The 24,977-nt window shown below is 45.4% G+C and overlaps 1 protein-coding gene across 1 annotated transcript in view; it reads left to right on the top strand.

Moving 5' to 3' along the window:
- Positions 1-24,977, top strand: part of SND1 (staphylococcal nuclease and tudor domain containing 1) — a 431,795-nt gene that overhangs the window by 329,278 nt on the left and 77,540 nt on the right. The window contains exon 16 of the mRNA XM_037167720.2: positions 3,182-3,291. Within this exon, the coding sequence (XP_037023615.2) occupies positions 3,182-3,291 (110 nt within the window). The remainder of the gene's footprint in view (positions 1-3,181; positions 3,292-24,977) is intronic.

Raw genomic sequence — 24,977 nt, 5'->3', positions numbered from 1 at the left:
CGACTATTCATGTTCCCTCTTTGTTCTTCTAGATTTGTGCCTGGGTTTAATTCTGCTGCCTGCTTCCACTGGCTCTGCTTTTAAGATGCAACTTCTCTTTGTCCTAATAAGGAGTGTCAGCTAAGCCACAACGGGCCCTGAGCTCAGGTGGGACAGTGAGACAGGTTGTGTCTGGGGAGGATGACTTCAGAGAAGATAAGTCAAAGAGAAGTAAGGGTCAGTTCAGAAGAAAAGGAAGTAAATGATAAAAGCGTACATAATACTCTTATTCTCAAGCAACTTTTGTGTCCTCCCCCTCCTTTCTCTCACCTACCTGCCTGACAGAAATTGATAGTCATAGATGTGTTTACTTTTTCCACTTAAAAAGGGCAGGGACACAGCCTGCTTCAGCTTCCTCCCTTTGAACAGCTGGAGCTCAGTGTGGGGTTGGAAAGCGAGGAGCACCTAGCAAAGGCCCTCCTTTGCCTTCTTGTCTGCAGGGAGTGGTTGGGCTTTGGTCACCACAGTCCCACTCTCTTCTGAAAGATATTTTGAGTGCATTTCAGCTTGCCTTGTTTGCTCCCTGGGTTCATTGAGCCATCTTATTTTCTGGAATCACACTTGGTGGCCTCTTAGGATTCAGAGAGAGCTGCTTGGGTCTCCTGAGATCTTAGAATACCAGGAAAGTGACAGAGGAAAAGGGTATGTACACCCACTCACCCAGTGAGACTCAGTTACCTTTTGTGCCCTTTCAGGGAAAGGTCCGTTCCCTAGTCCCTGCAGCCCAGTGAGTTGTCCTCGCCTCATCCTGAGTCTAGGCTTCTGTTCTTAACAGCCCTGCAACAGCAGGCCGGGCAGCCCCAGCCAAATGGCTGCTAAGGGTAGAAACAAAGTGAACGCCTCTTCTAGCGTTATTCTTGTTTCTGCGGTGACGCTTTATCTACTACAGTTATGTGGCCCAAAAGTTTAATAGAATTGTTTATTTTTCTCTCTGACAATTCTTTTGTTGCTTAGTTTGCAGATAGAAAGTGAAAAGTGTTTTTGGCTGTCGCTATTGTAAAAACCATAGGCTATCTTTCATTCTGTTTTACTCCTGCCCCATCTCTGCCTTCAAGGTTAACCTCAGGCCCCTTGGCTCTATGAGTTTATTGCTGTCTTACAAAAATAAGTTCATCTTCCCATGCAGCCTAGCACTGAGGTGCTGGGGATAAGGCAGCCCTGCTGACTTCCTTACCTCTGTGACACTTGGGTGGAGCCTTCATCTGTCCCATCTTGGCTTGGGTGGGAGAAGGGCCCCGGCCAGCAGCGCCAGCAGCGCCAGCAGCGCCAGCAGCTCTCCCGCTGTGGTTTCCCCTGATGCTCTGCTCCCCGTCTAGCATTTCATTTGATTCGACATGTTCCTTTTGTTGAGCCTTGAGGCTCAGAGACAAAGCTCTCTTCTTGAGCTTCTGAAAACCCAAGGTGTAAACTATTCCTCTTCCTCTGAGCTTTATGACCTTGAATCTGTGCTGTGGCCAGAAACATGTACAGCCACCTGGCTTCATCCATAAGAGATGTACACTCTGTGCCAGCAGTGGCTCCTTTTCTACCAAAGGCTCCCCAGCAGGTATATACAGTAGCCTAGATGCTCTGCTGCTTTGTCTCCCCATGCCAGATCTCCTGTTCCTTCACCTCAGGCTGTTTGGGAATGAGAAGTAACACCTCGCAATTCTGCCTTATGGCAACAGGAGCCACCAGAAGTGGATCAGAGATACGGCCCCAAAATGTGTCTTCCTCCTCATTTGATCATTTTCTTTTCTGTGTCTCTAGCCTAGTTCAACTTTTTACTGCAATATGATTTGGGGAGAAATATTTATAAGTCTGATTTATACATCAAAATGTGACCTATTTCATGGCCTGCCACAGATGAGCACTGTTAGCAATAAATATATTTGCAAAGTGAATGATAGAATCAAAGACTTGGAAGAAAAGGCAGTCTTTTTAAAATTATTTTTATTTATTGATGAGAAGGAGAACATCAGTTTGTTGTTCCACTTACTTATGCATTCATTGGTTGATTATTACATGTGCCCTGACCAGGGATCAAACCCACAACCTTAGCAACATCAGGATGATGCTCTAACCAACTGAGCTACCCAGCCAGGGCATAAGAGGCAGTCTTGAATTGGATAGTGAGCACTGACTTTGTGTGAAATACTGTCTCTGGGTACAAAGAAGTGTGCAGGATGAGATTCTGTCCTCGGGGATCTCGCAAGCTAGCTGTGGACTGAAAGATGTCTGAGATTTTGAGCATGCATAACTGCTGAGAGCAATAATGATAATAATGATCATTATTAGCTCATCAGAATTAAAATGCACTGAACCTTCTGTATGTCAGGCACTGTGCTAAGTATTTCACGTACATAATCTCCCCTGGTTCACACAACCATCATTGAAATAGATATATTATTATGCAAGTTTTACAAATAGGACATTGGAGCCTTTGAATGGTACTGTTACTTGGCCAAGGGCACAAATCTAATAAGTGATAGAGTTAGGGTGTGAATCCAGGTATCTCTGACTCCAGATACGCGATACTTTGTCAGTATTTTATTTTTGTGTCTCTGATTCTGAATGAAAAACTGATGGTACTATTGTCTAAAATACAGCCAGAGGACAGAAGGGAAAGCTTATTTGAAGAGGAAAATGACACTGAGTTAACACTTTGAATTTGATGGGAAAATCAGATAGTAAAGAGAAAATGTGTAGAAGTCAGCTGGAATGGCTCTCTGGGTGCAGGGCAGCTGGAACTATCAGTATAATCTAGGTAAGAGAGCCATTTGTGTGAGTGATAGTTGAAGTGGTGGGATTAGATCCATAAGAAGTGAGGAGTCCAAGGCAAGGACTCACCCCACCTCTGGGGTGTGTGTGTGTGTGTGTGCGTGTTCCCTTTACATCTAACTTGGAACCCACTGGGTCCTCCTCTGACAGTTCTGAGACACTGTGACTGAGAGCTCTTCCCCTTTGTTGCTGCTGTGATAGTGTTGGTTTTTCTCACCTGGAGCAAAGTAACTCCCTTCCCCCGCCACCTCTACCTTATCTCAGATACGATGGCATTCTGATCCAATGCCTGCCTTATTAGAAGTGGACGGGGACCGTCCTTGCTGGGCACTAAGGCTAGGGGCTCCCTTTCATCACTAACTCTCCTTTTCTCCTGACACAGGCATTGAATGCCCCAGAGGAGCCCGGAACCTCCCAGGCTTGGTGCAGGAGGGAGAGCCCTTCAGTGAGGAAGCAACACTTTTCACCAAGGAACTGGTGCTGCAGCGAGAGGTAGGACATCTTCCCAGTGGCTTCTTGTATGAGGACGGGTGAGAAAGCTGGTGTTTCTCTATGTCAGAGACCAGTCTGTCACTTTTTCCGGTGCTCAGCCTTCCACATCCATGATCCATGCTGGGTCTGCCCACATCTTACTTGCTGAAGCCCTGAATCATTGGCCAGCCGCCCCCAAATTACTCCTCACCATTGGTGTCCTGGGATGCGTGGTGATCAGGCAAATGTAGCCAGGATCCTGATGCAAAGAGCTTACAGCTTTACAGTCCTCCTGCTCGGTGAATTAGCCTGAGCTGCCTGCTTCCAGCTGGATTTAGAAGCTTGACTAACCCTGTCAGGGGCCAATTTTCTTTGAACATTTATTTGTATCTTTGAGTAATTGCATTTTCTATAGTGAGTTTTCTGACTTAATTTAATTGTATTTCTGTTTCTGCCTGTTGGGCTGGCTCTTACAGGCAGGAGTTAGGCTTCTCATTGGCTATGATGCCTATCTACCTGCTAATTTTTATCAAGTCATAGTCAACAGATCTGTCTTCTTTCCAGGACTGCGCCAGCCATTAATCCTGCTAGGTGGGCACAAGAAAAGAACAGTGGGAGTGGTGTGCTGGGCACAGGCTTAGGATTTTAGACCTGCCTTTGTCCTCATTTCTTCTACAGTCAGATCCATAGGACCCCTCCAGCTTTCCTGCAGTATCATGATATACACAGAACAAAAAGATTATACGGCTCCTAGAGCATGTGCCTGGGTCTTTTTATATCTTTGAGATCAGACGTGCGGGATGTTAAGTGATACAAGTACCTATAAGCTTCATTGTCTCTCCTTTTGATTTGAATCGATAGCAAATATATTAGGTGAGAGGTACAGGAGAATAGGCTAGCCCAAGATGCTTATGTTGGACTATCCTGGCCTTGAGAGAGCCCCACATTTTTAATCCTCACCTAAGGACATACTTACTGATTTTTGGAAGAGGGGGTGAGAAGGAGAGAAACATCGATATGAGAAAAACATCAGTAGGTTGCCTCTCTACACACCCCAACAGGGGATCGAACCTGCAACCCAGGCATGTACCCTGACTGGGAATCAAACGTGTGACCTTTCAGTTTACTGGACAGTGCTCCAACCAACTGAGCCACACTGGCCAGGGCAAGAGAACCACCATTTTGACTCCTGACTAAGTCCTCTTTGCTGTTGGTTGCTACCTCTGGAATTTCTTTAGCACTTGCCTTCTCATTCTGTGAAAGCAGCGTGGCAAAAGAAATTCTGAATTCTGAACTTGAGGGATACGGATTCCACTTCTCAAACATCAACTACAACCACCTGGGTATTGCTTCACATTTCTTGGCCATCTGTACATTGAGGGGCGGGACTGAACCCCTTGGTTGTCTCATCAGTTTCACATTGCCCTCTATTTTGTTTTTGGTAATTTGCATTTATGTTTGTGAAGAAGAAATCCTATATTGCCGTGCAAGGTGCCTTCCCCTCCCCACTATTTTGTAACTGCACAATGTAGCTGGACTTTTTATCAAAGAGGAATTCAGACACTCCAGTTGTCTATCAGTAACTTACATTTTGAAGGGGTCCAGTGATTGGGTAGATGGGGCCATGTTGTAGAATTTTCCTCTCTGTGGGCTTTTGGATACAGAACAGTTTCATGTTGGAGAAAGCAGGTGAGTCCATTCAGTGTCATGACTTAAAGACATTACAGAGGGAGGAGCCACAGATGCTTGTTTGTTGTTTGCGTAGAGGGAAAAAGTCCAGGCTTTGGATTGCCTGAGACATTTTTCAGTTACGTCCTTATCACTTACTATCTCGGTCACACTTCTGTTTTGCCTCCCATTTTTCAGCATAGTCATCTTCCTGTTGCTTCTCACCTCCTAAAGTTTCTTTCTTTTTCAACTCTTGTTTCCCCAGCCACTTTTCTTCCTGATCATGTTTCTGCTCCACTGCTGACACCCAAAAGCACAAGGGGGTCAAAGAGAATACTGACCACTGAAAGGAGTGAGTGGCCCAAAGCTCTTCTACTCTCTCACGGTTGTTGTAACCTTACCTTTGTTTATATATTGGCTGATACTTGACTGATGAAAAAGATGAAATTGTTTCTCTATCTTCTTTGAGGCTTCAGGCATGTGAGTTTGCAGATCCTTAGTCTAATCCAAAGTTGGTATTTACCTTTCATGTTCGTAGTATCCAAGTCTTTTATAGCCCTAAGTTGGGGGAGGAGGCTTCTCTTGATAAAGAACCTGTCTGCATTTTCTTAGCTGCTCATTTGATTACTTGGGCTGACTGTTTTTGAAAGATCTTTATCCAGAGGAAAGACAAGTATACCCAAACCAAAGATAATTTGGAATTTTGACCAAAGAAACCAGTTATAGCCTACCTTCTGGGCATTTTCCTTTATATGATATGTGAAAACCATTTTCTGAACAGTGCAGGAAGAAAGGTTTTTGTTTTCTTACAGGTTTTATTCATTTGCTTTTACCTGTACAGTACCTCCATTTTTATTCCCTAAGTTTTCTCTGGAACTTTCCTCTTTGCCCTCCTTTCCTTGCCCTTGAAGGATCTAGAAAACTGGGTGCATTGGTACTCCTAGATGCATAGGTCCTCCCCACCTTCAGCAGAAAGCACCATGTGATCGCCTGGATGCCCAGGTGTGGGTCTACAGCTTCCCACCCGCCTCATGCCGCTCTTACCTTCCGGGCAGTCTCCACCGTGTGCATTTCACTCCAGGAGCTCTTCTGGAGCCAAGCTGCTGCCGTGATGGCCAGCTGACCTGGTGTTTTGTACCTTATTTAGCTCAGGTAATCAGGCAATGTGAAGATGTGATTGTCCTCGACCCTGCCCTATTCCTCCCCTTGAAATATCTTTTTCTGTTATCTTATTTTGGGCCAGAATTTCTCTACATGCTTCTCCTAGTTACTGTAAATCTTTATTATCGTATAGGAAAGTAGAAGCACACAGGTATCTTGATTTCCCAGCCTCTCCTGGGCCACTGTGTGGATCCCGCAGAGGCATGGCCATTGTTGGACTCCCACACGGGTAAACCGACCTGAGGCTATGGAGTCGGGGAGGAGCTGTGGAATGGATACTGTCCCTAGGTCAGCCCTCTGCCAGGGAGAGGACAGAAAGCTGGGGAGCGGGCTGACTGGCTCTGAAAAATGACCCCTGTTCATGAATAAACTGCAGTGTCTTGGCTATGGGTAGCTAGCCCAGGAATTGCTGCCTGTCTCTTCAGAGTGGAGAGAGAAATGTGGTCCTTTCATCCATTCCTCACGTGGCGCCTGCGTAGTCTCAGACAAGTCTCTGTGCATTTCAAGTGTCCTCCCTCGCTCGCCTTCACCTTGAGGCCTGATAGCCCTGCTTTCCTGAATGTGTTTTGTGACGGTGCTAATCAGCATGTAACTATGGACATTTCTAGCCATCATTCCACTCCATTTTTCTGGGTGGCTCCCCTCCATTTTTTCTTTTTCTCCATTTTTTACGTGGTTCTTCTCTTCAGCCAGTGGTTTTTGTGAGTTGGGAGTCTGCAAGGACTGTTCCTGGTCGGTGGTCTGGTGCTCTTGCCCCAGGGTTAAATACCTGCTTGCCTTTTTCCTGATTCCTTTTGTGATCTTGAAGGCCAAAGCAGCCAAGGAACTCTCAAAAGGACTTCACTCATTTTTACTCAAAGGAAATCTCATCAGCTCAACAGTTCTTTCCAGGCTGACTCAGTTGGTGTATAGCAGGGGTGGGCAAATTGGCCAGTTTTTATAAATAAAGTTTTGTTGAAACACAGGCACACAAATTGTTCTGTGTATTTTCTACAGCTGCTTTACTGTAACAGCAGAGTTGAGTAGTTACAACAGGCCATGTGGTCTGCAAAGCTTAAAATAGTTACTATCTATCCCTTTATTTTAAAAGTTTGCTGATCCCTGCTCCATAGATTTGGGTTTAAATGGCTTGTTACGAGTTTGCTCTTATGTCCCCTGCCTTTGTGGAGGTACTACTTCTGGACCATATAACATGAGATCGTTGTGTCTGTTGCTTATAGCTGTGACTGTGAGCTATGAGTGCTGTGTTCCTTTTAATGGCACGTGTTTGGTGACACCCCCCTTGTCCCCGCCTGTACAACCTTCTTGTAGGCAGTTCCCTGCCATGCTGCCAAGGATAGGAAGCTCTGGGGTAATTTCCCAGATGGGTAGCTGTGTTCATTGCTAGCATCTTCCCAGAAGGAGTGGTGAGAGGTGGCATTAGCTAATGGGTAGATAACTGGCTTGAAAGTGCAAACTGCTAGGTTTTCACACTCCAGTTATCATATGGTTCTGTATAAACGATTCCTGCCTTGGTATTTCTGTCTAAAACACTGATCCAGCTGTCCCCAGCCATCATCATCTTATGGGCCCCTACCTCTGAATACAACAGTGACTTTGGGGTCTTTTCACACCTTCTAGCCAGAATGTCCACTAGCCAGCTCTCACTCACAGACCAGCTGAGGCCCGGACAGCACTGGGGTTGCTCTTAGGAAAACCTGCACTTTTAGAGAAGCAGCTGTCCGGTGATATTAAAGAGATCAATACCACAATTTAATCCTCTTCAGAGTTTCAGGCTGCAGGAGGTGCGATTCCTCAGGGTAGGGGGCAGGATACAGAGGTTTGGTGATCATTTCCAAGGACTGTCTAAATGACCCCTTCGTCCTCTCTGAGATCTCAAAAATTGCCCGTTGCTGCTGCCTGGAAAATGATGTCCTCATGCTGGACAGCCCAAGCTGAAAACTCCGGCTGCTGCCCTGACCTATTTCCCTTCTTCCTGCTAGCATCAAAGGGAGGATGTCCCCCTGGGGAGCTCATTCTGCAGGCTGCAGTGGCCAGGCCACAGTCCTGGATTCCCTCTCTCCCACTACCCCCTGCTTTTCTACAAACAAAGATGCATAAAAGCATTACAAGGAGCTGTTGCTGTTTGAAGAACATGTATTTATGTTCTGGGAATATGGACTCAGCAGTGAATGTTGTTAGGTATTTAGAGAGGGGCATTGGTCTGGGAAAGAAAATTTAGAACAAAAGGAAAGTGCTCTATCTCTTTTGTTTCAAGTATCCAGCATCTTGTCTGAAAAAGATAACTCTGTCCTGCTCCACGTTTTCCCACAAGCTCTGGAGTATTCGCTCATTCGCTCTGCCCGTTCCCATCAGTCTGTAGGTGTGTCTGTGTCCAGGAGACACATAGGAGGAGGATCAGTGGTAAGCTTGTATCTCTAGATCAGAGCAGTGTGGCTATAGTTCAAGCCACAGGGAAATCTGTGAGGGTGAAGGACACCTGGTGTGGGTGAGGCTGGTGACACAGTGCACTCTGGCTCTTCCCGGCTGCCATGCCCCTTGGTAACACTCACTGAGCCACAAATAGTAACCTGATAGAAAAGTAAGCCACTTGTCCAGCAATGTGTTTCACTTATTTGCACAAAGACACCCTACTCTAGATTATCTCTGCCACCACCTGGGTAAGAGGGACGGAGCGCAGGGCCAGCTCTCCGGGCAGCTCTACGCCTGGAGGTGTGAAAGGCTGCGAGGGGCTCTTCTCAGCGTCCCACACTCCCAGCAGTTCTTCGCCCGCCAGTGGTCTTGATGTTTTTCCATTTAAGGCTATTTTCTTTGAAGGGGCCTCAGATAAAAATCTGTCTTAATAGTGATCAAACTTTCATTTTATGTAGCATTTTCTAGCATAGCAGTGCTTTCATATTTCATTTTAATCTCACAGCAAGCCTATAAGAAAAATATCCCAATTTTATAGTTCAGGAAACTGAGATGCACAGTGGCCTGCCTCTATTCCCAGAGCTGGTTGTAGGGCAAATACTCAAAAGCCAAGTGTCTGCATGTCAAAATTAGGTGCTTTTTCTTCCCAAACTTTGCCATTAGAAGGTGATCCTTCCTTTCACTGTGTTTTATCATTTTTAAGCCTTTAAATATCTGGAACTAGCTAATTTGTAAGGGTCTTCCCTGAAGGCCTAGCACTGACTACAAGTTGATCGCAAGTAAGGAACCACGGGTCTGGTTCTGGACACTCACGAGACCGCACAGGGGCCTAAGGCGGCGGGTTCCCAGCGGCGCACCGCAGGAGTTTTAGAACATCCAGTGCCTGGCTGTCAATATTGAGTCGGGACACTGGCTTTTTTCCTTTAGCTCAGTGATTTTCGACTTTTTCATCTCGTGTCACACATAAACTAATTAGTAAGAATCTGTGGCACACCACAAAATATAATTTTAGCAGGTCTGACAAAAAATAGATATAATTTTGATTCATTCACATCAGACAGCTATTATGTTGGTCATTGTCATTTTTTATTTGACAGTCTAAGAAAAAAAAGATCAGTGGCCCTGGCTGGTGTAGCTCAGTGGATTAAGCACAGGTCTGCGAACCTGAGAATCGCAGTTCGATTCCCAGTCAGGGCACATGCCTGGGTTGCCGCCTGGTTCCCTGCAGGCCAGTTCCCAGTAGGGGATGCACGAAAGGCAACCATACATTGATGTTTCTCTCCTTCTCTCCTTCCCCTCTAAAGATAAATAAATAAAATCTTTAAAAAAAAAAGAAAAAAAAGATCAGTGGCCCTGACTAAACAGTCAGGTATCTATATGTTTTAAAAATTCTTGGGGCACAGCGCTCTGCCTCTTGGGGCACACCTGTTGAAAATTGCTGATTTACGGCATTTGCTGTGGGTAAACCTCCCCCAAATACTTACTCTGCTCTTGTCACAGTTGTTATGTCTTTTGACATCTTCATTCCACTTATATCTGTTGTTTGACCTTTGTGGGCCTTACTTTTCATATAATGATTCCTCTGTAACCTGTTTTTCTTCATTTTGATCATGTATGTGATCAATATGAAGTAGGAGTATGTATATCTATAATCCTATTTCTAAACTTTCTTAAAAGACAAATCTTGCTAAGTAAGCACATTGTTTATAAATATATAACTCCTCTGGGTTAAAGTCTAATTTCCTTAGTTTCTACATATCCTTGATTACCTCTCCAACTTCGTATCTCACCACTCCTTATTTCATAATTTCTACCTCCTCAGAGAAGACCTTATACTCACATATGTGTCATGTCGTTTTCTCTCTCCCATCCCTTAGGTCAAATTAAGCTTTCCACCCAGTGTTATCAACCATCCCCCTTCTTTGCCTTCTTATTCTTACCTGTCCTTCGAGACACATCCCCTTGTCTAGGGAGCTCTCCCTTGGTCTCTCAGGCAGAGAAGCGTGCCCTTCCTTCAGCCCCGTAGTGTCCCGTGCATACATCTGTCATGTCCTGACCCGTGATGTTGAAGGATCCATGTTGGTCTCCCCACTAGATTGTAAGCAACTCAAGGACAGGAACTTGCTTTTGTCTTATGTTCTTTGTATTTCTGCCTAGTATATAAGAGATACCCAGTAAACAGATATATTGGTTAAATCAGCTGATTCCCTGTGACCCAATTCTGGAAACTGGGAAGTAGGCCTGTTCTTTTGTCCCTTATAGTTCTTTGGGAAAACTCTCTAAACTCTCATTTGTGGGGCAGGGAGGAAGACTTTGGAGTATGGGTATTGAGGCTGGACACATAGCTGCTAATTCAAGGTTCTCATAGAAAAAGTCCTGATCTGTTACTGAGATCTCGCTATGGACTTACTACCTCTCCCCACCTGTCCCCTTCTGTCCAACCAGAATACTTAAAGGTAATGAAGTAATAATATGTGAGTGTTTTGAAAAAATTCCAGTGTTCAAAAAGAAAGCATCAATGTCCCTTCATCACTCTCCTAATTTAGACTGCTTGTCTCTTTCCCTCCCTGGTATGTTTCCTGTCTTCTGTTTTTGTAGATCAAACTGTAAATGAGATGAAGGGCTCATTTTGAAGTTCAAGTCAACAAATTCCTATTCAGTGATAGGCCCATAAGCAACGTAAGAATACTAGGCTGTTGTCTGCCCACTTATAGCCCCTTCATTTCCGAGTTCCTGGCCTTTGCCAAGTATCTCTAAAAGCCCTAGAAGGAGGGCCCTCTAATGCCATTCCAGCCCCTAAGGAAATGACATCACAATGAGAAGAGGTGAGGTTAAAATGAAGAAAGGGGGATACTATCACATCGCCCCCTTTTCCTTCTCCCTGGCTGCTGGGTCTTCTCCGTCAGCTTTTAAATTCAGATAGCAAGTCACCAATTGCTTCCCCGAGCGAGCTCAGCAGCATTTGCTGGTGGGTGCTAGTGGAGCCAACAGTGTGCTGGCTCCAGTGGGATTCCTCTCTGCAAAGCTGCTGGCTCAGCTGGGCTGGTGTCAATTTCCCTGTTCTTCTGCTGGGACTTTCATAGCCAGTCAAGCATCGAATTGCATCCATTCTTCTGAAATAGCTGCTGGGCCCAATTTTTCATTGGCTTGGCCATGATCCTATTACCTGTAATTATGTCATACAGGCTGACTGTTATAGGTTGGATAGGCCTCATTGCCCTCCAGAGGCCGGTGTTCACATCCCAGGCTGGCTCTTGGGATTGGGGGAAGAATAAGTTTGGAGTAAGGTTTAGGACCTCAAGACATTCTGCCTCCTTGGGACACGTAGGATGGTCTCAAGGATGTAATTCTATCTCAGGGAAGAAAATCCTTTTCAGCAGAGGGATTCTCCCTTTCCCTGGGGAGTTGATTCCTACTGTTATAAACTCTTCCTTGAGAGACTTTTGTGTTTTCTCTGCCAATTCAATTTATTTTCCTTACTGTTCACACCAGTAAAAGGAAATAAGAGATATAGTCCCTAGACCTGACAAATTCCGTTTTCTCCACAAGTAGAAGCTTTAGCCATGCCAAGGCAGGTCCTGGCACTAATTTTTCTGCTGTCTTTAGTTCTGACCCACATCAATGTCCCAGACATGTCTTCCTCTTGCATCTTTCTACTAGAATGGCCCACAGAGCTTACTGTGAACCTCATCCAGTTTGAAGCTTGGGAGTGAGTGCAGTGGGCAGTGATTGCCATTGGAGAATGCGTTTTCCTGGGTCACTGCAAGATTATCATTACAAACAAAAGGTTGTAAAAATCCTTCCAACAGAGCCTTGCTAAGCAGAACCACCCCTGCCACCTATTGTGTTTTATTTTGTCCACCTATCTACTGTAACACAACGTTCTTTATGAGCCATCCCTGTGGGAAATGGCTGTTGCCAGGCACATTTAGCCCCCTGGTCTACCTTCCATGTAGCTATGTAGAGCCTGTGACCCAGAACAATTGGAGAAATGCTGTTAAGAGGTAAGAGACCGCTGGATTCCTCAGAAGTGAGGATTGTGCCCAGAGGGCTGGGTGTCATTTATTTTAATCAGGTATATTAGATGCCCCTAGTAACAGTTCCTTGTTTCTCCTACCTCTTCAATCATCCTGAATATTCACTGCTTCTTAAGCTTTGGTAAGTGTACTCTTTTTATTTATTTTTTTAAAGGAAGCTACTGTTCTGAATATAATAAGAACGAGCTGAAGAAAAGCAGCTCAGACTTCTTATTTTTCAGGTGAAATCCCTGAAATCTCTTATTATGAAGTCTGTCCACTTGCTTCTGGAAGCCTAATTTGGAAAATAGTTCTCTGTTTCATTAATATCTTCTGACTGGCAGATCAACAAAAGATCTCCTCATGCATTGCCCACTGTCTGTTTGCAGAACTGCATGCAGGACCTTAATACCCATGTGGACTTGCATGTGAGCTTTCATTTTGGCATGTTTGGGGGTCTTCGGGCCTCATGCCCTCCCTGTTCTGTTTATCCTGAGCATTCCCAGACATTCCCACTGCCTGTGTTAATTTCCTCTTGGAATTTTGTAATTCAACTGCTATCTTTTTAGAACACAACTCGTAATATACAGTAGCAGGGCTGCCTGTGCTGCCAGCAAAGAGTAAGCAGATTGTAGATTGCATTTGCTCTCCAGGTGATACTAACATTCTGGTGTTTCAATGTGACTCCCTCAAGGACACAGGAGTGACTGTTCTGGTAAATGAGCCAACCTTACTGTGCCCTTCTTGTCATCACCATGGCCACTCCCTGTGTCTGTGGCCAAGGACTGGATGAGGTCCTCTGTTCCAAACCAGGCTTTATTGATGAACTTCCCATTTGCCACTCCACCCGTGACAGTTTCTGGTCAGCTGAACTTAAATGGATTTTGAAAATGAAAGTGACCAGTGGTCTGTTGTGAAATGCTGTGGTGCATGAAATAAGATTATGAGCAAGCTTTGGAATTAATAGCAGAGATACCCTCACCTGGTCTGAACAACACGTGTCACATATTCAGGAAGGGCAAGCTCCTTGTTAGACCCATCTTCAGAACGCTTAAAGCATCTTTCCCTTCCTGGTCACTTAACAAAAACGCTTAGTGACTCGTGGGGAGTCAGACATAGGTTCTCATTCCGGCTTCACCATTTACTGTGTGATCTTGGACATGATCCTTAGCCTCTCTTAAACCAGGCCAGTCTCAGCATGTAATAGAATTCTTCACGAATGGTTTCCCTGGGGTTGTGCAGTGCAGCAGCCCTGCTGAGCGCGATTGTCTCACCTATGAGAATGGTGCCTTTTTCATGGCAATATTGTAGAAATAATGAATATATGTAAAGTGCCCAGCACTAGGGCCCTAGTATATAATAAACTCTCAGTGAACAATAGCTTGTATTATCATTTTTACTATGAATGAAAGTTCTCTCAGGGTTTAGCTAAAATCTAGAATTAGAACTTCAGTGTAGATGAACCACTACACCCAGAGTAGGGAGGTAGGCTGGGCATAGGCACGTGTGTTGGGAGTGGCATTGATGTTAGAATCAACAAAGACCAATAGTCAGTCCTCTCCAGTGACTGACACACTCCACAACCAGTGATGGCAAATGTGTACATACACTCCGATGCAATCTTATATCCATGGCAGACGTTTCCAGTCAGTCACAGCACTGCATTGGTTTGAGATTCAGAACCTTCTCAAACCAGGGCTCCTAGAAGCTACTACCAGTTGAAGGGATTTGGCACTTGCATTGATAATCTATTTGCCATCCTTGGACTAAGTTCTCAAGAATGCTTGAGTATCATCAGGGGTCTGCCAGACTCTTCTATGAACTGAGATAAAAGACAGGGTGTCTTTACCTCTCCTTCTACAAGGTCCTACACGTTAGAACCACTACTTTCTAGGCAGTGTAACATTTAGTGGAAAAGCAAAGGTGTGGCGGTAATGCCAAAGAGTCCTAACCTGTGCACAGAGCTTCTTCTGCACTTCTGCACTGTGGACAGCTAAGGCCAGCCATCATCAGGGAGTGGGGAGGCCAGGACTCCACAGATACCTCATAGACATCTAAGAAATAATGACTAGAGTATCTTTGTCATGCACTCAAACTGCCTAGGGGTATTTGGAGGTGATCTGGCAATACCAAGGGCTCTCCATGCTTTCCCTCTGTTCACACAGGACTTTTGACCTTGCTCATTTCCCACTGTAACCTGAAACTTGAAAATGAGGGGTACAAGACTTAACTAGACCCTGGCTCGCTTATCCTCCAATGGAATAGCAGTGCTCTCTTCTGTCCCCATACCACCTTACCATGACCACAGCTGTCTAAGATTGCCAAAAGTTTGTGTTTGATCTGTATTAAATTGGAGAGTTGGAGGATTGTAGAACGTCAGGCTGGAGCTGTAAAGAAACATCTAGGTGTTAAGCAGCATTGAAAGGGACAAGAAAAGGACCCCAAGCCAAATCCTGTAGGACAGTCACTGCAGCAAGAACAGAAGCTATTCATTGAGCTAGGAGAGTTGAATTGGAAGCTACTTCATTTTTTTCTTTCCAGGTTAGCATAATACCTCCCTCTTCTCCCTTTCCCTTCTTTTGATGCAGTGGGATTCTGTTTAATGGTTATCAGAAAAGGAGGTTGGCATTGGATGTCGAACTAGAAGTGGAAGATAATGCAAATAAGACAGTAGGTCCCCTCATCCCCTACCAGGAGCTGCATATGCCACTTCACTTCAGAATTCTCTACAGTGCTTGCAGTGCAGGGATGCTGGTAGCTCTTCAGTTAAATAAATCTAAAACTACTGACCCAGGATTTTTATAGCAGCGTTGCAACCTAATATGAAGAAATGCAACAAATAGTCCATTACCACTGATTGGATATGGATTTTTGGCCTGGCCACTTGCCACCTGGTAATTTTAGAATAGGGTCACTTTCGGGATTGGAAGATTCCTTATAGGAGGGTAGTGGTGTTTGCTAAATAGTTGTTTCTTATCTTTTTGTCCTCCAACAGCCACGCACCCCACCTCTGGAGGGTAGGGCCAACCTCTCTGTCTGCCTGGAAGAGACAGCCAGGGCTCATCCTTCATCAGCTTACAGGGCTGCAAACGTGGCCATTTCCAAATGCCCAGGGTGTACTTACCCACTTCCTCCTTCTAATCTCAGCACTTCCACTCGACACACATCAGCAGCTTTGTAACTTGCATTTTATTTTGCTCTATGTTTTGGCCCTTCAGGTATTTGTGGGAGGAGAAGGGGAAGACTGGGGAACTGTGTTGTCACTAGTTTCAGAATTATACAGTTACACCCCTGAGTCATTGTCTCTGGAGAGTCATTTGAGCAAGAGTGCCAAGAGCGTCCTGAAGGGCTCTCGCTGTTGTCACACGTGGGTTTTCAAAAGCTGGATTCTGTTTCATATTTGATATGTGATGGCTCACCTTAGTTTCACCATCTGTAAAATGGTAGCATTAGGCCCTGTTCTGCCTGGAGAACATTGAAAGGTATAAACTACTGAGGTGTGTTGCTGAGGTTCCCAAGGTCCCCTCCAGTTATTCCGACTTACGTAGGAAGGACTGCCAGGCCCCAGATGACAAATAACCACACACAGGCTGAGGGCACTGTGTGACCTGGAGAGGGAGGGACCTCGGTCAGTGTGTTTTCTCGTCTGAATAATTAGACCCAGTTAATGACACAGGAGAACTGCTGGTCCTGGAGCCCAAGCTCTGACCATTCTTTACCTCATTGTGCTAAACTGGTTGATTTTCCTTCCTTCTGCCATAAAATCTGTTACATTGCCTTTTTCCTGATTTTTGGTTCTGATAAGCGATGTATCCTAAACAGAAGCTGTCCCGGAGTGCTAAGGGGTTCTCTCAGTCTTCTTTATGGCCAGTAGGTTCAACTCAGCCCTAGGAATCAGAGACCAAATGTGTGTCTTCCTGGTACGGGCTGTTATGCCCATCTATCATAACAATGTGTCCTGTTTCCTGGTTCTGTAGGTAAGACTAGAGAGTTACATAAATGTAAATTTAAAAAATGAAAATGTCATCTTGCCTGTCTGCATGTGGTCATTGTCCCAGGATTCAGATCAGAATTCACATTTTGACCTCAGCCTCAGCAAGATATGATGCAAGATAGTTTCACTCTATCTGCTGCTTGTCTGGTTTTTTGTGGCACTTGACCCAGGGGCGGGATTACTACTGCAAAGCAAGAGATTGCCCTTGAAGCTTTAAATTCTTGCTTTCCCATCCACAACTATGGCCAGCTGTTGAGATAGCCCAGCCAACCACCATGAAAGTATCGCAGCTTAAAAAAATCATGAGCCCTTGGGATCAGATATAAAGACTTCTAGCCTCGCATCAAAAGAAGCCATATGTCTTCACATGCCCTGCTGCCCTGATGAGGCATAGCAAGCACATGGAGTGCAGAGAGAGGCCCTGAGACTGCGCTCCGTGGCCAGCCCTTCAAGGTGTGAGGAAGGGTTCCTCATGACACATTCACACGTGCATCCAAGCGTGCCTAACACCCAGTGACGGGATTACTAACTCCAGGGACATAGTGCATTCTCACACTGCTCAGACTTCTCTCATCTGGCCTTCCTCTTTCATCCTCTCCCCATCCCCTTGCATTACTGTAATTTTATTGTTGAGAGGTGTTGAAGAGATCAATAGCAATTCACCTTTTCCCTTATTGATTAAAGTGACGGCAAGTAAAAATGACAGGCAGTACCAATTCATTTATCTCGAACTCTCCATTTCCTACCAGGCCATGAGTGACCTCTCCTTCTGCCTCGTACGTTGCTGATCTGCAGCCGGGGTTACTCTTGTTGCTAGGCTGCTTTAATAAGAATGAGAGAACCACTGTGTTTGGCTTCTACAGTCAGAGCTGGGTGAGGAAGGAGACTGCAGGTAATGAGCAAGAAAATGACTGTGCAGCCTGCGCTTTGACTCCATGACTTTATTGGAGGGTTTGCCACATGTGCTCTCAAGAAGGGAAGTCTAGCATCAGTTGATGGACATTTCTGCCTCACCCAGTGCTTCCCTCCCATCTGTCTTTCTAAAGGGCACAGCCTGCTTTTATTATGTATTTTTCTATGAAATATAAATTGAGTGTGGTGAGTGAAAAGCCCATGACCCCTGTGAACTAGCTCTGTTTTCACTGAAGGTGCAAAGTTTTGTTATTCCCTCTGTGAACCTTCAAGTAGTACCCAAATTCCCCGGGGAATTTGGGTAGCTGGGGTTGAGCATGAGTCCAGGGGTTCGGGAAGAGTTCTGGTGCTGAGAAAGGGTCTGTATCCTCGAGGGGATGAAGGGTAGAAACCGTTCTTAACAGCCTCTTTCTGGACTCCAGAAACGACTGTGGGAAGGGGTGTGTGGTCCTGTTCTCGGTCAGTGGAAACTCCCTCTGATTCTCACTTGGGAGGGCTGAGGGGGGACCTGCTCCGGGCCCCAGTGACACTCCAGGTGCTGTGCACTAAAGAGTCCATTTTTAAAACTGCATCTCAAATGGCAAACACGTATTACATCACTCACCTAATGGGATGACCATGGGTCTTTGAGCCCTAGGGCTCATAAAAGGGAAGTTAACACTGAGTACAAAGGCAAAGCTTGGTTAAGCCAGTCTCTTCTGTCTTTGGGTGTAATGGTTTGAATTTTGTTGGTTCTTTAGCAACACACTTACATAAAATCAGCTGTTGTCCTCCAGGGCGATTAACCCTCCCAGCCCCTCCGCAGTGCTAAAGTCTGTTACCTTGAGGAACACAAGCCATTTCCCAAGGAATTCCTGTCTATGTGGAGTTTCAGCCGAGGAGGCGGTATTTGGAGAGCTACCAGGAAGCTGACCCTGCTCCATGACCTCTGTACTGGGTAGAGGAAGCCACTTACCTGAGTGGGCACTTCATGGTGACCAATGGAACTAGCGATTCCCAGAGCTGGTGGTTGCCCTCAGGGAGCTCGCAGTCTTTCACCTCATCCCGAGCACACACCAGGCTTCTCCAGAAGAGCACTGCCATCACGGTCACCTGTCCTGAGCGCCCAGTAGGTGGAGGTCACTATTTTGGGTGCCCCTCTCCCAGTAGGGAGATTTTGTTAGAATCTCTGTGTCACTGTGTCAGGTAGCTGTGCGGTCTGTGAATACCAGAACTGGAAAAGGCAGCCAGCTCTCCTCGAGGCTGGTTAATTACATGTGAAGCTGCCAGCAGGACAATTGTTCTTTTCCCATGGATCATTAATAAACCATTCCACCCTGTATAGGTGGGGCGGGGGACGTCTCTGCAAATGCATAATGCCATCACCTTCCTCAGCTTCGTGGGATAGTCTTCCTCCCTTTCAGTCTAAAGCTTTCAAAATAGCTGGGGATTGTTACAGGGGAGGGAGGATAATCTCTTTCCATTTAATGCAGTTTTTCTCCTAATCGGAAAAGTGGCCCCCTGCTTTCAAGATAGTTGTGGCAGCCAGAGTACAAAGGGTTCAAGGCCTGCCATGGTAGGAAGTGCTAGTGGCGTGGCTCCTAATATTTGCAGCAAGCTGCAGACCGGGCCCAATTTGGAGATGAGGCAACTAGTGCGGCAGATGGCAAACAGTCCTGCTCCACTGGGGCCTGAGATCGGCACCATCTTCTTCCTCAGCCAAGGCAGTCTTGCTCCTGCTATGCCTGGGTACAGAAAGCATTTCTGAGTTTGTAGAAACTTTTTGTAGGAGAGATGGGAAAAGGCAAAGCAAATATAATATTGGAAACTCAATCTAGTTAGAAACATTTTCCTGTCAAACAAACTAAAATAGAGCTTTTCCTTTGTTGGTTAGAAAAACTTAGAATAGAAATCTACATTTTTTATTTTTGCATTGAGTGCAAAAATAAAAAATGAATTATAAATAGAAATAAGCATGACCCATTCAGTTTCCAAGGACTTGAACATACACCCTTCAGAATATGGAATTAGAGCATTTTATAGCTCTAAGGGCTCTAATCATTATACAGTGCAATCAAAATTGTTCACAGTAGCTGAGAAAACTGAGGCATGAAGTAGTTGATCACTGGGGCACCTTCAAATAGTAATTCATGGGAGAGCTAGCGTCCACATTCCTGTGGTGTCAGCCTTAGTACCCCCCTCCCTGCCTCCCAGACAACAGCCACTACCGCCTGGCCATCCGCCAGCCATACAAATAAGCGGACTTTGATGGTGGTGTATAAGAGGGAGTCGGTGTGTGTGACAGAGGCAGATAGAAGAGGTAAACATGTACATTCTCTTAAGTTGTATTATTTTAGTGAGAAAAGGCCAGGAGGCTAAGTCGAGAGGAGGAAGTCGCCCGGGGCTTCAGTGTTCCGTAGAGAAGACTTGCTAGACAGGCACAGAGCACTGTGCGCAGGATGAGAAGGAAGGCGTGCCAGAGAGGGAGGAGTGCAGGTGTCTGACAGACCTGGAATTTTCCATTGCTCTTCCTGATATGTGATCATAGAAAAGCTGCTGTCTTTTCCTGCCAGAAACTAAGCTTCAGAAGAGCCCAAAAGAAACAATCAAGAAGTGGGAACTGTGTTAAATTAAGGGGGTTTTGTTTCTGTTTTTCAGGGGTGGGGGGCAACTTTCCTTGTTGTTTTGCTTTGTTTTAATTACTGAGAGAGACAGAGTGGTGGGGCGCAGCAGGAGCATACGAAATTTTCCAGGTGGCGGTGCCCTGAGCTCCTTGGGCAGATTCTCGTTCGAGCACTGTGTTCAGTCACATTCAGCCAGGCCACAGCGTGGACCCCCGAGCGCTCTCTCTCGCCCCCTGCACACTGCGCTCTTAGACCTGCTCCCTCCACTCACAGGAGGCTGATCCGAAATCAGTGGCATGTTGTCAGGATCTGGGCCTCGCCCCCACCCTGTAGCTGAGGTTACCCATCTTGTTAGCAATGACGTCTGTTTGTCTTTTAAGGGGTTGTCAAGTGGGGGAGGAACAAATCACATTTTCCGGCAATTTAATTTTATTAACTCTGATTTTTTTCTCCTTTTCCAAAGCACAGCTAAATGGAGCTAAACATACACACAAGGGCTATATTTAGTCTGATGGTGTGGTGAAGTAGCAAAGGCACAAACATAGAGGTTTATCTGCTACCTCGTAAACAGGGAGGTGTCAGGGCTGGAGAATTCAACAGTAATAATAAGCATTTATGTGTTGCAGTGACAGCTTCGATACAGGGCATAATTTTCTGGGGGTTGCTATTAATTGTGCTTCTGCCTGTGAGCGGCCAGCCCCCTGGTGAGAGGGGCTTGGAACACCACGCAGTTAAGCTATATTAAACATCAATTAAAACTGTGTAAAATAGAAATGGAATAAAATATGCAAAGGTCAGAGTGGCTGTGAACATGCAGGAAAGGCCCCAGGGGAAGCAGCGTTCTAGGGCCCGGTGAGCCTAGTATACTGGGGAGGCCTATGCTCATAATTGCCCTAAGCTTCTTTGAGTTCCCAGGTTTAGTGGGTTTGCTGGAGAGTTAGTTAATGGTATCCTCTAGCTTCCCCAAGCTCAGTTCTTCCCCAGAAGAGCCTCAGAAGCTACTCATTGTGGCCAGCAAGAAACAAGAGAAGACAACTAGAGTCTACCAGCACTGTCCAATGGAACTTTCTGCAGTGATGGAAGCATTCTTTGTCTGCACTGTCCGGTATAGTAGCTACTAGCTATGTGTGGATATTGAGCACTTGAAATGTGCTTAGTGTAACTGGGGCACAGAATCCTTAGTGAAATGTAATAATTTTAATTTAAATAGCCATGTGTGGTTAGTGGTGGCCATATTGGACAACATCGGACTCTAGACTGTCCCTTCCCACACTGAGCACTCAGGACATGTTGGATTTGCATCGCACTCTTCTTCCTGAACCAGTAGTCTGCACTTCTCCCATATCTCTGAGTGTTTTTCCTCAGTACTTTTTTTTTTTACCCAGTCCTCTCATAATGTTGAATTAGCTTCCAAATTCTTTCATAAGGGTCACATACAATGCCAAGAAATGACAAAGATCAGCACCTGCATCAAACCAGACAGCCATGGCCTTATCCTTGCCCCCTTTCTCCCGACAGCCCTGAATCAAGGTAATACCAGGTGTTTCCTACTCTCCTGGGCAGAAAAGAAGGGACGGCTTTCGATCCCTGGCTGAAGATCACAAGTCTGCAGCATTGTCACTGTTCCCACTGAACATCTGATTCAGTTGCTGATTCTGACCCTTGAGTTCCCCAGAACCTGCAGGGATTGCAAAATTCCCAGGTCATCCAGGGAACACTCCCCTGAATTTCTCTGGTTACTTTGGCACCAGAACTGGAAATACCTTTTCCCATGTAGCTCTTTCAGCACTGTTGAATGCTTGGACTGAACCCATTCATTGGGATGGCATGGTGTAGTAGAATGAAGCACTCCACTTGTTAGCAAAATCCCCATGCTTAAATCCTCCCTTTTCCGTTTACTAAATCTATGACCTGGACAAAATCATTTAACCCCCCCTGAGGCTGCATCTTCCCCAGTAAAAATGAGTGCGCTAGACTAAATGACCCAGGTACCAAGAGGACCTAGAAAATAGTTCCAGAAGCCCCAGTTGCCATCAAGCCTACATTTAAAGTCCCCCTCACCTCAGGCCACCATAGGCCTCACCTGTATCTAGTTATCACCAACACACTGTTGGAAATTTTCCAGCGCCACGCACACCATGAGCCAGACTGAGTGGTGTTAGGTCCTCTGGTTATTATGATACTCATGTCAGCCTCAGGGAGTCAAGAACTGTCTCCAGTTATTTTGGGTCATCCTCAGAGATGGTATTTGACCTGTTGCAGAAGAAGGTTAAGAGGTTTCTTGGCTTGGGCAGCGGATCCATAGAGCAAAAGTTACCTGATGTGTACCAGTGGTGCTGGCTGGCTGGCTGTTCACCAGCCCCCCATCCAACCAACAGTCACTAGTCACTGCTTCAGGGATTATCCCCAGCCACCCAGAGCCCCTGTGGAGCCACCAACACTACACAGCTCACAAAGGGCCCTGTAGCATCTCTAATTGAGGAGCTGGTAAGCAGATGCCTTTAGTAGAGGTATTTTTAGCTGCAGTGATACAGCCTCATGTTTTTGCAGGATGTTTTGTTTAGTTTTTTTTGTTGTTTTTTTTGGGGGGGGTTAAAAAATATTTATTTATTTTTAGAGAGAGTAGAAGGGAGAAAGAAAGTTAGAGAAACATCAATGTGTGAGAGAAACATTGATGGGTTGCCTCTCAGCCTGCAACCCAGGCATGTGCTCTGACTGGGAATCAAACTGGTGACCTCTTGGTTCACAAGCCAGTGCTCAATCCACTGAGCTACACAAGCCAGGGCCCACGGTTAAGCTCTTAATATGCATTGGTACCTCAGTCCTCGTCGTTAATACCTTCCAGAACTCATGATGAGTGCCGAAACTGATGAGTACAGAACATGTCACATGATGAAGCATTTTCTCTTGCGGGGTGGTGTCATGACTCATACAAGTTCTAGCAAGTTTGATGAGTCCCAAGCAAGCACCGAGTGCTGAAACATTTTTTCTCTTCAAAACACGAGTACAGGGTTTGACGAGTTCTGAAGCCGACCAGTATGGAGGTATGACTGTATTTCTTTCTAGTATTTCTAACCTTTTTTACATAGCTAAGCTCATATATGTAATTCTTATTATTTTCTTCAGATATTACATGAGCCTTCCTCCCCACCCAACACCTACATCATTTGTTCAAAAATATTATCAACTCACCTATAAGTGGAACTTAATCAACCAAAACAAACATGCAAGCAAAATAGAACCAGAGACATGGAAATAAAAAAAACAAACTGATAGTGACCAGAGGGAAGTGGGGAAGGGGATAACAGGCAGGGGGGTGGAGAAGGGGAAGGGTCAAGTCAAGGAACATACACAAAAAGGACCCATGGACAAAGACTACAGGGGGAGGAGGATTGAATGTGGGAGAGAGGAGATGGGCAAGGCATGTGAGAGCAATGGGGGGAAAGTGGGGACAACTGTAACCGAACAACAAAAAAAATTTTTTTAGATTTTATTTATTTATCTTTAGAGGGGAAGGAGAGAGGGAGAGAAACATCAGTGTATGGTTGCCTCTAGTGCATCCCCTGCAGGGAACTGGCCTGCAGGGAACCTGCCTGCAACCCAGGCATGTGCCCTGACTGGGAATCGAACCGTGATTCTCTGGTTCACAGGCCCGTGCTCAATCCACTGAGCTACACCAGCCAGGGCTTGTTTAGTTATTTTTAAGTGAAATAAATAAAATTGAAGATTATGGTCCAAACCCCAGTGCCAACACTGAAGAAGTTGTGGTGCACTCCCCACCTCACTACAGACCTAATTAATCCTCAAATGAGGTGCTGAGCCTGAGTTTGCCAGAGAGCACGTACAGAAGAGAAAAGACCTAGAAATCAGGAACAGTGCCGACTGGCCTGGTGTGAGGTGCTGAAGGCCCCATGAGCAGCCTGGCCAGCAGCTGGGACCAACTCTCCTCCTTGGCCTCTCAAACCTCTTTGATGGATCAAGTGAGTAGGCCTTCACTCCTGAGGATCTGATAGCCTTGCATCGTACAGGAGATTCAGTTCTGTGGCTTGCTGACTTAATGCTTTTGTTTGCCTTCTCTTCATTGTAGTCCATGACCTGTCACCTTTTCCTTGTCTTTTTTGTTGTGTACCATGGGATCCGGGCATTCACAGAACTTGTGAACGGACCATGGGATCCTGGATTGATCCGGCCAGTGGTTTCTCAGCCTGGCTGCACACTGGAACCATGGGGTACAGGAAGCCTAGAAAAGATACTAATACCTGGGCCTCCCTCCAAAGATTCTGGCTTTAGCAAGTACCATCTTTTAAGTTGTCCAGTTATATTAGGTGATAACCAGGAATGATTTTGTTGGGTTAGGCATTGTGGTTATGTAGGAAAATGGCTATGTTTTTTAGAGAAATACACTGAAGTATGGAAGGGTGAAATGACATCATGTCTGGGATATGCTTTAAAATACTTCAGCAGAAAAAAAGGGGGGGATAGATGAAGTAAATGTGACCTTTGTGATAACTGTTCAATCTGGATGGTCAGTGTACGGGAGTTCATGACTATTCTCTATTTTTAGTGTTTCAGATTTTTCTAATCAAAGGTTTTGTTTTGTTTTTTTTAATAAAAATGTTTTTGTTTTTTAGCTTAAAAGCGCCCCAAGTAATTCATATGAGCAGCTAAGGTTGAAAACACCTGCTTTCAGAGATTAAATTTGGACCTCCACACCTGAAGATCAGCTTTGATTTTGGGCATTGTGCAACCTAACACTGACCTTTCCAGATAATAAGTTCCCATGAGTGATATGGAGCCTAAACTTTTCAGTAGGTGAAGAACAGAATAGGCCCAAAGAACAAAAAATTAGACCTGTTTCTAGAATCTGAATTCAGAGTGGACAACTAGACAGCTTTGACTTGTGCTGAATGACCTCAGTATCACCCAGCCTTGAAAGCTGTT

This window comes from Artibeus jamaicensis, unplaced genomic scaffold (assembly GCF_021234435.1).
Source record: "Artibeus jamaicensis isolate MK-2021 breed Jamaican fruit bat unplaced genomic scaffold, CSHL_Jam_final scaffold_3307, whole genome shotgun sequence".
Lineage (NCBI taxonomy): Eukaryota > Metazoa > Chordata > Mammalia > Chiroptera > Phyllostomidae > Artibeus > Artibeus jamaicensis.
The sequence above is the reverse complement of the archived record's forward strand: the minus strand, read 5'-3'. Positions and strand labels throughout refer to the sequence as shown.